This window comes from Canis lupus, chromosome 15 (genome assembly GCF_011100685.1).
Source record: "Canis lupus familiaris isolate Mischka breed German Shepherd chromosome 15, alternate assembly UU_Cfam_GSD_1.0, whole genome shotgun sequence".
Classification (NCBI taxonomy): Eukaryota; Metazoa; Chordata; class Mammalia; order Carnivora; family Canidae; genus Canis; species Canis lupus.
The window spans coordinates 3,899,193-3,912,847 of record NC_049236.1 but is presented as its reverse complement, the minus strand read 5'-3'; the positions used below and the strand labels follow the sequence as shown (position 1 = coordinate 3,912,847).

General features: G+C 42.8%; 1 protein-coding gene and 1 long non-coding RNA gene across 9 annotated transcripts in view; one reads left to right on the top strand and one right to left on the bottom strand.

Annotated features, from left to right (window-relative positions):
• RHBDL2 (rhomboid like 2) overlaps positions 1–13,655 on the bottom strand; it is a 49,195-nt gene that overhangs the window by 14,178 nt on the left and 21,362 nt on the right. For all 4 annotated transcript variants that reach the window (XM_038557832.1, XM_038557835.1, XM_038557834.1 and 1 more), the window contains exons 2-4: positions 11,718–11,984; positions 10,398–10,546; positions 6,948–7,060 (exon numbers count right to left, since the gene is read on the bottom strand). In XM_038557832.1, the coding sequence (XP_038413760.1) occupies positions 6,948–7,060; positions 10,398–10,546; positions 11,718–11,963 (508 nt within the window). In that variant the 5' untranslated portion in view covers positions 11,964–11,984. The remainder of the gene's footprint in view (positions 1–6,947; positions 7,061–10,397; positions 10,547–11,717; positions 11,985–13,655) is intronic.
• Positions 1–13,655, top strand: part of LOC102157317 — a 54,656-nt gene that overhangs the window by 24,264 nt on the left and 16,737 nt on the right. For 2 of the 5 annotated variants that reach the window (XR_005370126.1, XR_005370130.1), the window contains exon 5: positions 1,775–2,810. This is a non-coding gene — a long non-coding RNA (uncharacterized LOC102157317). Of the gene's footprint in view, positions 1–1,774; positions 2,811–6,904; positions 7,255–13,655 lie in introns of those variants that run through there. The other 3 variants (XR_005370127.1, XR_005370128.1, XR_005370129.1) reach the window with 3 other exon arrangements.

The window sequence follows — 13,655 nt, the reverse complement described above, 5'->3', positions numbered from 1 at the left end:
TTCTAGAAAATACAAATTAATCTATAATGATCAGTAGTTGGCAGGGAAAAGACAGGGAGGGACAGTAGAGAGCAATTTTCAAGAGTCACAAAGATACTTTTTTGGGGAGCGATGGATATGTTTATTGCCTTGACGGTGGTGATAGTTTCATGATTGTATACACATAGCAAAATTCTCATATTATACATTTTAAATACGTGCAGCCTATTATATGTCAATCATACCTCACCAAACAGAGAAGAAAACAAAACCAGATGCCAGGGCCATATCCTCTGAGATTCTGATCCAGTAGATCTGGATAGGCTCTGGATAGCTGTAGCTATGACAAACTTTCCAGGTGACTATGATGATCAGTCAACCTTGGGGAGCCCGGGTGGGATTGCACACCAGCACTCTTCAGTCTTTAATGTGCATGCAAATCACTTCTGGGTTCATTCAAATGCAGATTCTGATAAGTAGGTCTGGTGGGGGGGCACTATTATGCCTTTATGACGAGTGATACTAATGCTGTTAATCCGAAGCTCCTGCTTTGCCAGGAGCAAGGATGGGGACACTAAAGTTATTTGATGTATTAAGGAATCTGGAAAAAAAGCAAAGCAAGAAGACAGCAGGCAAGCAGAAACTTTTAGAGGTGATGGATATGTTTATGACATAGGGACAATTTCACAGGTGTATACTTATCTCCAAGCCCATCAAGGCACATACATTAAATATATACAGATTTGTGTCTGTCAATAAGACCTCAAAAAAGTTATTTTTTAAAAGATTTTATTTATTTATTCATGAGAGACACAGAGAGAGAAGCAGAGACATAGGCAGAGGGAGAAGCAGGTTCCCTGTGGGGAGCCCGATGCAGGATTTGATCCCGGAATGGATTAATGATCCAGGATCACTCCCTGAGCTGAAGGCAGATGTTCAACCACTGAGCCACCCAGGCGTCCCAAGTTATTAAAAAACATTTTACATCAAGATCCCCTTAACCTCTTATGTATAATTTTCTTTTTTGAACATTAGTAAAGATTATTCTTCCAAGGTAAGGAAAGAAAAGAAAGGCAATGGGGCCACGCAGTGGAGGGTAATGAGCAATCTTGGATGTTTTGACTTTCTTCTGGGCATTGTCAATGTTCTAGGAAGGATATTATAATATGATCTAATCTGTGCTTGAGGAAGGTGACCCAGGCAACAGTGTGAGGACTGGAATAGCAAAGAGACACCTGCCAAGAAGCTATTGCAAAAATTAGCAGGGGATGTGAACAGGTTAATCACATTCCCTCCCCTCTCTCCTCTGAAACTGGGGCAGGGCTGATTCCATAGGTTGAAATCAAGCTGCGGGGGAAACCCCCGTGCAAATGCCAGAGCCAGGAAGGGCCTCATCAGTGCAAAGGCTTTCAAGGGCAGGAAATACAGGTGTGTGCAGGAACGAAGGTAGAAGGCAGAAGAACAGGTTCTACAAAAGTAGAAGGCAAGCAGAATGGGGAGCTATGTCACTGAGCATTGCCAATTCTATCCCTTTAACATGTCTCAGGAGTGCTTCCTGTTCTCTGGCCCCACTGCCCCAGGAGGCCAGTAAGGTTTTCATCAGTTAAAAAAAAAATCTGAGCACTGCAAAAGTTTGGATTGTGTCCCCCCAAAAAGACATATTGACGTTCTAACCCCCTAGCACTGCAGAATGTGATATTATGTGGGAATAGGGTTGTTGCAGATATGATTCATTAAGATGAGGTCACAGTGGAGTATAGTGGGGCTCTAACCAATATGACTGTGTCCTTTTTAGAGGAGAAGGGGACATATGAGAGCCGAACTCCACACGATGATGGAGGCAGAGCTCGAGAGGCTGCAGCTACAAGCCAGGGAATGCCAAGGACTGATGGCCACCCCAGACTCTCCCGGACAACAGGAGCAGAGGAGGGAGCATGGCCCTATTGACACTTTGACTTCAGACTTGCAGCCTCCAGAACTGTGAGATAGTACAGTGCTATTGTTTAAACCACCCAATTTGTGGTTCTTTGTTATAAGAGCCCCAGGAAACCGATACAACCACCCACTGCAATATAGGCATATGAACTTATTTGTAGGTTGCGTATAGAAGTACCACTGTACTAATGTAGGGTTTTTGATGGCAGGTACATTTACTGGTTTTCTTTCATATACTAATATTTTTTTAAGTATAAAAATAGAATTTTCAAAGGATGAAACATTGATTACACAATATTTTTAAATCATTTTTACTTTATTAATGGTACAAAAAATGTTTTTTCTTAAAGATTTAGAGAAAGAGAGAGTGAGCAGGGAGAGAGAGAATCCTCAAGCAGACTCGCTGCTAAGTGTGGAACCTAACCTGGGGCCAGATCTCACAACCGTGAAATGAGATCATGACCTGAGTGGAAATCAAGAGTTAGCCGTATAACTGACTGAGCACCCAGGCACCCCTGGTACAAAAAATGTTTATCAAACCATGAAAAGACAAGGGAGACATTTAAATGCATGTTACTAAGTGAAAGAAGCCAATCTGAAGAGGCTACATGATGTATGATTCCAACTATATGACATAATGGAAAAGGCCAAATTACAGAGATGGTAAAAGGATCAATGGTTGCTGGGGGAGGGGGTGCGGGGGGGGGTGCTGTAGGGATGAATAGAGGGATTTTAGGACAGTGAAAATACTCCGCATGCTACTCTAATGATGGATACATGTCATCACGCATTTGTCCCAAACTGCAGGAGATACAATGCCAAGAGTGAACTTCTCTATTGGGTGATTATGATGTGCCAGTGGAGGATTCATCAATTCTAACAAAGGCCCATCTGTTCGGGGCGGGGGGGGGGGGGGGGGGGGGGGGGGGGGACATATTATATGGGGGGAGCAGGGAGTTTATGGGAAATCTCTGTGCCTTCCTCTTCATTTTCCTGTAAACCTAAAACTCCTCTAAAAAAAATAGTCTTTAATTTTAAAAAATGTTTTCAATGAGCAGATTTATAAAATAAGCTTCATTGCTTTTTAAAAACCCTCATTGAAAATCATAACCCTGAAATTATAAATATATACTTCTAAATTTGGTTATTTTCTATAGAAATTTTCTCTTACTATCATAGCCAAAATGTACAACTTAAAAACGACATGTAAAAAAAATAAAAATAAAAATAAAAATAAAAAGGACATGTAGTTTCCAATGGGACAATTATATCATTGACTGTGCTTCAATTATGAAAAAAAAAAATGTGTTGTAATTTAACTGTTAATCCCCACCTTTCTTAGCATCAGTCACTTGTTCTTAATCAGAAAGTATTATAAAATATGTTTAAAACCCACTAAAACTCTTTTTTTTTTTTATTTTTATTTATTTATGATAGTCACAGAGAGAGGAAGAGAGGCAGAGACACAGGCAGAGGGAGAAGCAGGCTCCATGCAGGGAGCCCGACGTGGGATTCGATCCCGGGTCTCCAGGATCGCGCCCTGGGCCAAAGGCAGGCGCCAAACCGCTGCGCCACTCAGGGATCCCTGAACCCACTAAAACTCTTAACTGAGAAATCTTAAAACCGATTAAGAAATTGTTTCCAAAAAAAAAAAAAGGAAATTGTCTCCCCACATTTTAAGTGTGAATTTCTAAGACTCATTGCATCATTCCCAGCAGCAAAATCAAAGAACAAGAGAACGATTTCCAATTATTAGTTTTTAAAATGCCCTTTCAGAGCATTAGTGTTTTTGGAAGAGCAGTAATGTTCTTTCTCCTTGTATGAAAAAGGCTTATGTCACCAAAGAAACATATTTTGCATTTGCTTTTTCAACATCTGTTAGGTAGCATCCTACTGAAAGCCTTGTGTTTACCACAGGGGGAAAAGTCAGCAAATTAGACACTCATCTTTTTGTAAAAGAAAAATGCTTAGTCTTTAAAATGAGCAAAATCTCTAACTCTCTAACTGAATCTCTCTAACTGATTTCAAGACTTTTATTGTATAGCTACAGTGGTATTGACTACATGGTATTGGTGGAGGGGTAACACATCGGTCAACAAAACAAACAGGAGAACCCAGAAATAGTGCCCTACAAATAAGCCAAGTGATTTTTGACAAAGGTGCAAAAAAAATTTTTTTTCAATGAAGGAGATAGAATTTCTAATAGATTGTTGCAAAATCATTGGATATCCAAAAAAACCCCAAAAAGAACCTCAGTCTAAACCTCATACCTTACACAAAAATGAGCCAACTGAAAATAGATCATATTTCAACATAAAGCATAAAACTATAACTTTAGAAGATAACATCAGAAAAAATCTTTAGGACCCGGAGTGCAGTGAAGAGTTGAGACATGACCAAGAGCACGATTTATAATGGAAAAATTAATAAATCAGACTTCATCGAAATTAAAAACTTTTGCTCTGTGAAAGACTCGATTAAAGCGACACAAAGACAACTACACACTGAGAAAAATATACCTGTCAACTACATATTCGATAAATGACTAGAAAAGAAAAGAAGAACGAAAAGAACTCTCAAAATTTAATGGTTTATAAAAACTTAATGAAAAAATCTAATTAGGAAGTAAGCAAAAGACATGAGCAGGTATTTCACAAAAGAGGTTATGCACATCAAAAGGTGTTCATGGGGATCCCTGGGTGGCTCCGTGGTTGAGCATCTGCCTTTGGCCCAGGGTGCGATCCTGGGGTCCTGGGATCGAATCCCGCATCGGGGGATCCCTGGGTGGCGCAGTGGTTTGGCGTCTGCCTTTGACCCAGGGCATGATCCTGGAGACCCGGGATTGAATCCCACATCGGTTTCCCAGTGCATGGAGCCTGCTTCTCCCTCTGCCTGTGTCTCTGCCTCTCTCTCTCTCTGTGACTATCATAAATAAATAAAAAATTAAAAAAAAAAAAAAAAAAAGAATCCCGCATCGGGCTCCCAGCATGGAGCCTGCTTCTCCCTCTGCCTGTGTCTCTGCCTCTCTCTCTCTCTCTCTCTCTCTCTGTCTATCATGAATAAATAAATAAATCTTAGGAAAAAAAAAAGGTGTTCAGCATCATTAGCCATTTGAGTAAAGCAGGTTAAGGCCATGATGAGATATCACTGCACACTTATGAGCACAGCTGAAATAATGGTGACAACACAAATGGTGGTGAGGAAAAAAAAAATGGTGGTGAGGATGTGGAAAATGGAATCACTTATACAATATTGGAGGGAATGTAAAATGGAACAGCCATTCTGGAAAACCTTTTGTCTGATTCTTAAAAAACGAAATATGCAACTACTATACAACCAAAGAACTGTGCTCGTGGACATTTATCCCAGAGAAATGAAAATGTATGTTCACAAAACTCTGTACTTTTGTTCACAAAAACCTGTACACACTATAACGGCTTTATTTGTGATAGCCCCAAACTGGAAACAACCCAGAGAGTCTCCAATGAGTCAAGAGTTAAACAAAAAAACAAACAAACAAACAAAAAGAGTTAAACAAACAGTGGTCTAGCCATTGGAATACTACTCAGCGATAAAAATGAAGAAGTGTTGATACATGCAACAACCTACACTGATCTCCAAAGAATTATGCCGTGCGAAGACCGCCAATCCCAAAAGTGATATGCTGTGTTATTCCATTTATATGACATTCTTGAAGTGAGAAAATTATAGAAATAGAGAACAGATTAGTGGTTGTCAAGGTGAAGGAGGGTGTGGGGGGAAGAAGAAGCGGGTGTGACTGTAAAAATACAACGTGAGGGATCCTTGTTTTGCACCTTGACAGTATCCAGGTGGATATCCTGGTTGTGATACCGTGTACTGTCATTTTGCAAGCTGTTACCATTGGGGGTAACTGGTTAAAGGACACATGGGACCACTACGTATTGATTTCATACAACTGCAATGTAAAAAATTTTAATTAAAAAATAAATAAATAAAAAATAAAAATAAAAAAAATAAAAAATAAATAAAAAAATAAAAGTCTCCAATAAAAGGGTAGATGGGAATTCTAAGATTTTTCTGCTCTGACCAAAGTGGATCATCTTAAGGCACACCCAACTTCAGAGATCACTGGCATGCTGCTAGTCTCTCTTGAGCTTTCGGGGACCCTCTAGCTCTTCTCTGCATTCTCTTCAAACTGTCTTTCTTAAACGCAAATTTGTGTTTTCTTAAACACAAATTCGTGTTACTTCCCAAGATCACCAGTCTGAGACATCGGCCTTCGTGATCTAGCTATTAAGTCTCTACCCAATCTGTGCACCTGGACACCAGACTACACACAACTCCCAATTGTGCAAAACCCAGTCCGACTCTGAGATATCTGAGGACAGGCACCATGACCTCTCCCCATCTGCTTATCTTCTCTCAGATATTTTTAACTTTTTTTTTGTTTATTTTTCGTTTAGTAATCTCCACACCCAATGTGGGGCTCAAACTCGCCATCCTAAAATAAAGAGTAGCATGCTCTTCCAACTGAGCCATCCAGGCACCCTTCTAACTTCTTTTTTGTTTAAGCTTTATTTAAGAAATCTCTATACTTGACATGGGGCTCAAACTCATGACCCCGAGATCAAGAGTCACATGCTTTTCTGACAGAGCCAGCCAGCTGCCCCTAATTAATTTCTAATGCTCATCAGGTTCCCCAGCCCATATTAGGAGTGCAGTAAATCTTGACTTAAATGTTGATTACTGGGAAACCTGGGTGGCTCAGCGGATCTAATTCAAAACCTGGATTTTGAGGGCACCTGGGTGGCTCAGCGGTTGAGTGTCTGCCTTCAGCTCAGGTCTTGATCCCAGGGTCCCGGGATCAAGTCCCGCATCGGGATCCCTGTAGGGAGCCTGCTTCTCCCTCTGCCTGTGTCTCTGCCTCTCTCTGTGTCTCTCATGAACAAATAAATAAAATATTTTTTTAAAACGTAGATTACTTTTGCTTTGTGCATTGCCTCCTCAGAGTGCAGAGGCATCGATTCTGTGTTGACCCTGAGGACACTAACCTGCGATCACTCCTGCCAGGTACACCAGCCCTACTCGGAGACCTTTGTGGACCATTTCCAAGGGAATACCCAAAACGAGCTGCATAACAAGATTCCCCAAGATGTGCTGAACTCTGCAGAGACAAACACAGTAGTCAAAAATTATGACCAACGCACATAATTATTTCTTTGGGACATTAACAGGCGTTGGTGTCTTGTTCCTGACGACAGACTTGCTTCACTCAAATGTCATTTTCTAGTATTTTTAGGTGACTTTTTTTTCTTTTAAATAAAATCTCAGTATGTAAAACAGACAAAGGACATTTTGGAAGTGTACATTCGTATTATAAGTTCTGTTTTATAACAGTGACTGACAACGCGATCCTGGGATCGAGTCCCGCATCAGGCTCCCAGTGGGGAGCCTGCTTCTCCCTCTGCCTGTGTCTCTCATGAATAAATAAATAGAATCTTAAAAAACCAAACAAACAAACAAAAAACAGTGACTGACAATATCAGGGAGCAATAAGGATGGCTTAAGGAACAGAAACTTGATATTAGGTTTAGATGACAATTACCATCTTACATCAGCCCCTGGCATCTGATTTTGTTTTGTTCGCATGGTATTGAGAAAGTCCTAATTTTAGGACTGAGAGTTTAAGTTTCAATAGTTTTGTTTTGTTTTTTTAAAGTAATCTCCACACCCAATGTGGAGACACCAAGATCAAGAGTCGCACACGCTACCGACTGAGCCAGCTAGATGCCCCCAAGTTTCAATAGGTTTTTAAACAACTGCTTTTGCCGTCTTAGGATATTCTTTAATAAAACAGAGACGGCAAGAGAAACCTCATCCCCGGTTCTACCTTAAAAAGCTGAAAAAACAGTTTACCAGGATGAAAAAGAAAGTTTACCCAGTAACACCAGCTAAAGTTAGCATCTGCCAAACTGTAGTATTGGCATATGACATATTTGAGCACCCATTGCTTTTATTCTAGTTTTTACAGAGGTAAAAATATTTTTAAATAAAATTCACATTATGTTGCCTGCCAAACCCCACAGGTTATCTCTGGAGGATTTCTGGATGTATCTTGGTACATTCCCACATTACAGTAATCCTCAATTTAGTTATTACGTAAGAGATTTCAAAGTTAAACGAAAAAGTTAAAAAACAAAATAGGCGTTGGATCTTCCACAAAGTGTAGCGGCTTTCATACTAGCTTTAGGATTGTGTTTTTGCATTATAAATTGCTCAACAAATACCCAGCAGAGGTTCTCCGGGCATAGACTGCAGAACGGATTACTTACCTTCATGGCCATGTGTGCACCCAGCCACAACTATCACTGCCCAAGTCATCTTCAAAGACATACAAGAAGTAACATGTAATTCAGCACACAATAGTCCAGCAAGGACAGTGACACTGGCCTTACAGAGAGACATCAGACATAAAGAGTATTTGGAAATCTGTGTCCTTAGTGAATTTGAACAAAGTCAAAGGAAGCCACCCGCCTGTCCTCTGGCAACAGCTTGAGGACAAAGTGACCAGTAGCACAAAAACCCCAAGGAATCACCCTCGGTGTTCTTTCTGCTACTCAATAACATGAGTAGAAATGGCATAAGGATGAGATCCTATCATAACTTCGGAACAGAAATACTAACTTTTTCATCCAAATTTTATCTACCCTTCCAAGTCCAGCTGGAACCCATGTCATCTGTGAAACCACCCCCATTCTGACCTTCCTTTCTTTCTGTTTATATCTACAATAGCTAAGCCCACATCCATCTCCTTATCATTTGGCCAGCCTCTCTCAGCTAGGGGTAGTCGTGTCCATGGTTCTGGCCAACAAAATACAGGTCAGCGCAGCACTGATGGGCTGATGAGACTAGTAAGAGAGCTGCTTTCCAGGCAAACGGGATGGATTTCACCAGTACCCGGTCCTACACTTCCCCTTCCTGCTTTTAACGCCCAGCTATAGCTGCCGACTTGCAGCCATGAGAGAAAGGTCAAGGGAAAACCAGAGACACCAGCACAGAACCAGGAGTCTTGGCTTCATTAGACTCATGAATTAAGAAAAAAAAAAAAAAAAAAAAAGACTCATGAACTAACCACAAACCTCTGGGCTTCTTGTATGTTAAAGAATTACCTCCATTTATTTAGGCCCCCATTAGATTCTTTTGGTTACTTTCATTCGAAAGCATTCCAAACCTCTACAGCCCCATCTATGACCTGTCCTACACAGCCTTGAGACCTCTTTTTGAGTGCCTTGCTATGTGTCGGACACTGCAGAAATTACATGATAACCACGGTGTCATTTAATCACAGCATCTTCATGGGACAGATACTATTGCCCCATTTTACCAAGTCACTACTATGACTATAATGCCATATGGCCCTGAGTTACTATCTAACCGACTGCTCGCCCATATAAATCCCTTGAGTGCAGGAGCCACCTTTGTTCAGAACATGTTAAATGAAAAACCAAACCGAAAGGATCCGTAGAAACTGGGCAATAAGGGATCCCTGGGTGGCGCAGCGGTTTGGCGCCTGCCTTTGGCCCAGGGCGCGATCCTGGAGACCCGGGATCGAATCCCACATCGGGCTCCCAGTGCATGGAGCCTGCTTCTCCCTCTGCCTGTGTCTCTGCCTCTGCCTCTCTCTCTCTCTCTCTGTGACTATCATAAATAAATAAAAATTAAAAAAAAAAAAGAAAGAAACTGGGCAATAAGCAATTTTGTCCTTGATTTGTCAAGCCTCTGAGCCCTGTGTCCTGCCGTGGATGCTGGCCAGCATCTTCCTTCAAGGTCCAGGGCTGGGTAGGTCACAAAAATGAAGTTGGCCCCATCTGAACCCCGAGGCGTCCACTGGAGGGGGAACCCAGCAGCAGGCGACTTGCTCACTGCCTGCCATGGGCACAGTGAATCATGGGTTCTGAGCAAGGTCACAAAAGATGATGAGCATATAAGAAGCCAAATGGCAGGCAGGGCATTGCCCATGGCTTGTGTTAGTCCGTGTTACACACTCAACAAAGTGCTCACGAATTCTTTTTTTTAAGTGTGTGGCAGGCGTAGGGAGGGAGGGATTGATGATTCATATCCTAAAGGGAACATTTTAACAACATCAAAGCAATTAGGGGAACATACATATCGTTTAGAATGATTTGGTCTCTTCTCATGAATATTCCTATATAAATACCAATATTGGGCAATGATCATGCAATAGAAAGTACACTGGACACGGAGTTAGCACTAATGGGTTGAGGTTCCAGCTCTGCAACTTAGCCAAGTGACGTGGAGCGAGTAACATCCCCCAAGCCTCGGACACAGTAGGGCAGGACTAGTACCTGCCTCCTAGGGTCGCTGAGGATCAAAGATTATGGCCATGTGATTGCCTTATCAATAAGAGCGCCAACCAAATGCTGGGGGTTACGAGTACTTGCAGTCACCTCCGACATCCACGACTTACTGTCATTCCTTACCCAGCATGTACCAGCATGTATGAGATAAACCTCCAGGCTTGCTCCCTCTTCTCAGGGCTGTAGATAAAGGGGCTCTCCAGGATGCCTGTGTCCAGGGTGATCCACTGTTCCTGAGGCTTCCACACAGCATAGTAAATAAACACTGCCAGCTGCCAGGGAGGGGCAGACACGAATGTCAACCACTTTCTCTGCCAGAGTGGTCCTATTACATAAGCCCCGTGGGCCCTACCTTGCTTCCAAACAATTAGCTCTCAAGTGGGCCTCTCCACAGCGTGTGCTCAGAGGATGACAGGAATGAAACCCCCTTGCCATATATCTGACAATGTAACTGCAGTCACATCCTACTTCCTCCAGTGATTAGGAGCAGCCCGAGACCAAATATAAAGAACCCCTCGACCCCCTTAAATACCCTCTGCTCTCACTGCCCCTTCCCACCATTTAGTCTTTCACTTACAAGTTAATGTGAAATTAAGTCGCTGCTGGCTTGCAAGGAGTAGATGAGGGGAAAGGGAACAGTAATAACCTTACAGAACAGAAGCCTTAACCAAGTGATGAAGCCTCATGTCACCAGGGATGACATCGATGGGAATTAAGAGGATTACGTTAGAGACTTCCTAATGACCCAAAGTGAGACCCTAATGACCCCACACACATCCATGCCCTGCCAATTCCTTTATGAGGCATCGTGGTGAAGGAGGAAAAGGTAGGCACAATGAGGCTCTGGAGAAGCCCAGTCCTGGCCCAGTCACTAAGTATGTGACCTTGGGCAAGTCATTCCACTTCTCTGGGTGTTGTACTCTTTTCTGGAAAACCAAAGGGCTGACTAGATCAGAGTCAAAACACACTACAGGCTGCCCACAGTAGACATCTGTAGGGGATCCCATTTTTTCCCCCTACTGAAATCTGGAGGCAGCCCACAGCTCTTCTGGTGAGGCTCCTATAATAGCTCCACAGAAAGACCTTACCAATCCAAGTCGGTTCATGAGACCAATTTGCGACTCCAAGATGATTTGGCTTCTAAAGCCCCAACAACTAAAATGAAACGAAGCCACTGAAAATCATAGTCACTGCTGGGTGGGGCAGTTGCTTGAAAAATAAACCTCAACCCTTGGCTGAAAGTGGCTGCAATCATAGGGAAGACGGACCTAAGGGGGCTCCAGAGAGGGTGCTGTTGAGCTCCATGTGTGCTGTACTGGCCACTACCAAGCTCTTTTCCCACGTGTTATCCACTTTGACCAGATGAGGTCAAAGCCTCCTCCTCCTCCCTCCCCCACCCAGTGCTACTTGCTCTAGCACCCCCCCCCCCCCCAACATGCTCACCTCGGCAAGGCTGATGGAGATGATGAATATAGGGGGTGGGAAGCAGTTGGCTCTCTCCAAGTATGTTCTTCGGACCTTTTCAGGAAGCATCCATTTTGAGACAACCCTGTGGACCTTTTTATTCTTGAAGCGATCTTTGCTTCTCCAGTCCTCTTGCATTTCCTTCTCCTCTTCCAGCTCTCCTTTTGTGTCTCTACCCATATTCAGATTCACATCCTCCATCTCCAAATCACCATCAGCAGCCATTGTCCTGAGTCCTCCCTCCACCTGAAAGGGCCATGAATGTCAGTGAAAAACAGATGACCCCATAGTCCTTGGGCCATGACTCTTTCCTGGGCTCTCTAGCATAACTATTGGTTTCCAAGGCTTTCCTGTATATTACTAGAAGGCAATTAAAGATCTGGTTTCCAAATACTTATAATATCCATACCCTCATCATCAGTATTCAGTTGGGTCTCCCCAGATGAGGGAAAGAACTCCCAGGGATCGCTTCTGGTTTCCTCTATTGCCGCCACCTAAAAGGATGGACTAGGGCCTTGGAATAGAAACTCTACCTTGTATACCCCTTCATTCCCCTCTGCCACGGACTGTCAAGTCAACCTTCAGCGTAAGAGATGAGGTGTTTGTTGTGAGGTGATGCATCTCAGAGCTTAAACCATGCACACTGCATAACTGAACCAAGTCTTGACCAGCTAAACGATCTCCTTTCCCTTCTGAGTTTCATCTTGGAAAAAATAATATAAAATTAAAATTACAAAATATAGGGGATCCCTGGGTGGCGCAGCGGTTTAGCGCCTGCCTTTGGCCCAGGGCGCGATCCTGGAGACCCAGGATCGAGTCCCACATCAGGCTCCTGGTGCATGGAGCCTGCTTCTCCCTCTGCCTATGTCTCTGCCTCTCTCTCTCTGACTATCATAAATAAATTAATTAATTAATTAATTAATTAAAATTTATTTTAAAAAATTACAAAATATAAAAATTGCAAAAGTGGATACACGGCCTTTGAAGGAGCCCATGCAAATGAGAGACCTGACATTTAAGCTCTATTAGTCTCAGAGAAAATCCACCTCTGTTTATATTTGAAGAGTTTTTTAAATTTTATTTTTAAGTAATCTCTACATCCAACATAGGCCTTGAACTCACAACCCCGAGATCGAGAGTCGCACACTCTACCGACTGAGCCAGCCAGGTGCCCCTATTTGATTTTTTAAAGTATGTCTCACTATTTGTTTTTATGATTTTATTTATTCATGAGAGGCACACACAGAGAGAGAGGCAGAGACAGGCAGAGGGAGAAGCAGGCTCCATGCAGGGAGCCCGATGCAGGACTCGATCCTGGGACCCCAGGATCACGCCCTGGGCTGAAGGCGGTGCTAAACCGCTGAGCCACCCGGGCTATCCATGTATTACTATTTTAATAAAAAAATAAAAAAAAAAACTAAGAAAGACATATCTAAGACAACTTTACCTGATCCTAGAGTCTCAACTCCTATACTATTTCTCCCCTTCCCTTTGGGGCCCAGTGTCTTGAAGGAGGAATCTATACCCTAACCAGCTGGTCATCTGCATGCCCCACTGAAATTAATCTCCTGAGTTATGCCCTTCAAACAAATCCACTTCCAGAGTGATGTGAGTCCCAACCACGTATGCAGAGCCCCCTTGGCATTTCAAAGCACAGCCTCACTGCAAAATCTCACGTACTCCTCAGAATTACCTGAAGTAAAAAGGCAATGATTCTGTTCCCAATTCTCTTCGTCTTCAACCTTCCTAACAGATTTTCCCATTGAAATCTCTCCCTCCGTCTTTCATCTCAACCATAATTCATTCACTGCCTCCACTGACTGCCTTCTCCTCCTCTCCAGCCATGGGCATCCCCTCTGGGGGCTTCAGCAACATGCTCATCCTGCAACTGGACCTCTCTAACCCGCTGAAGAGGAG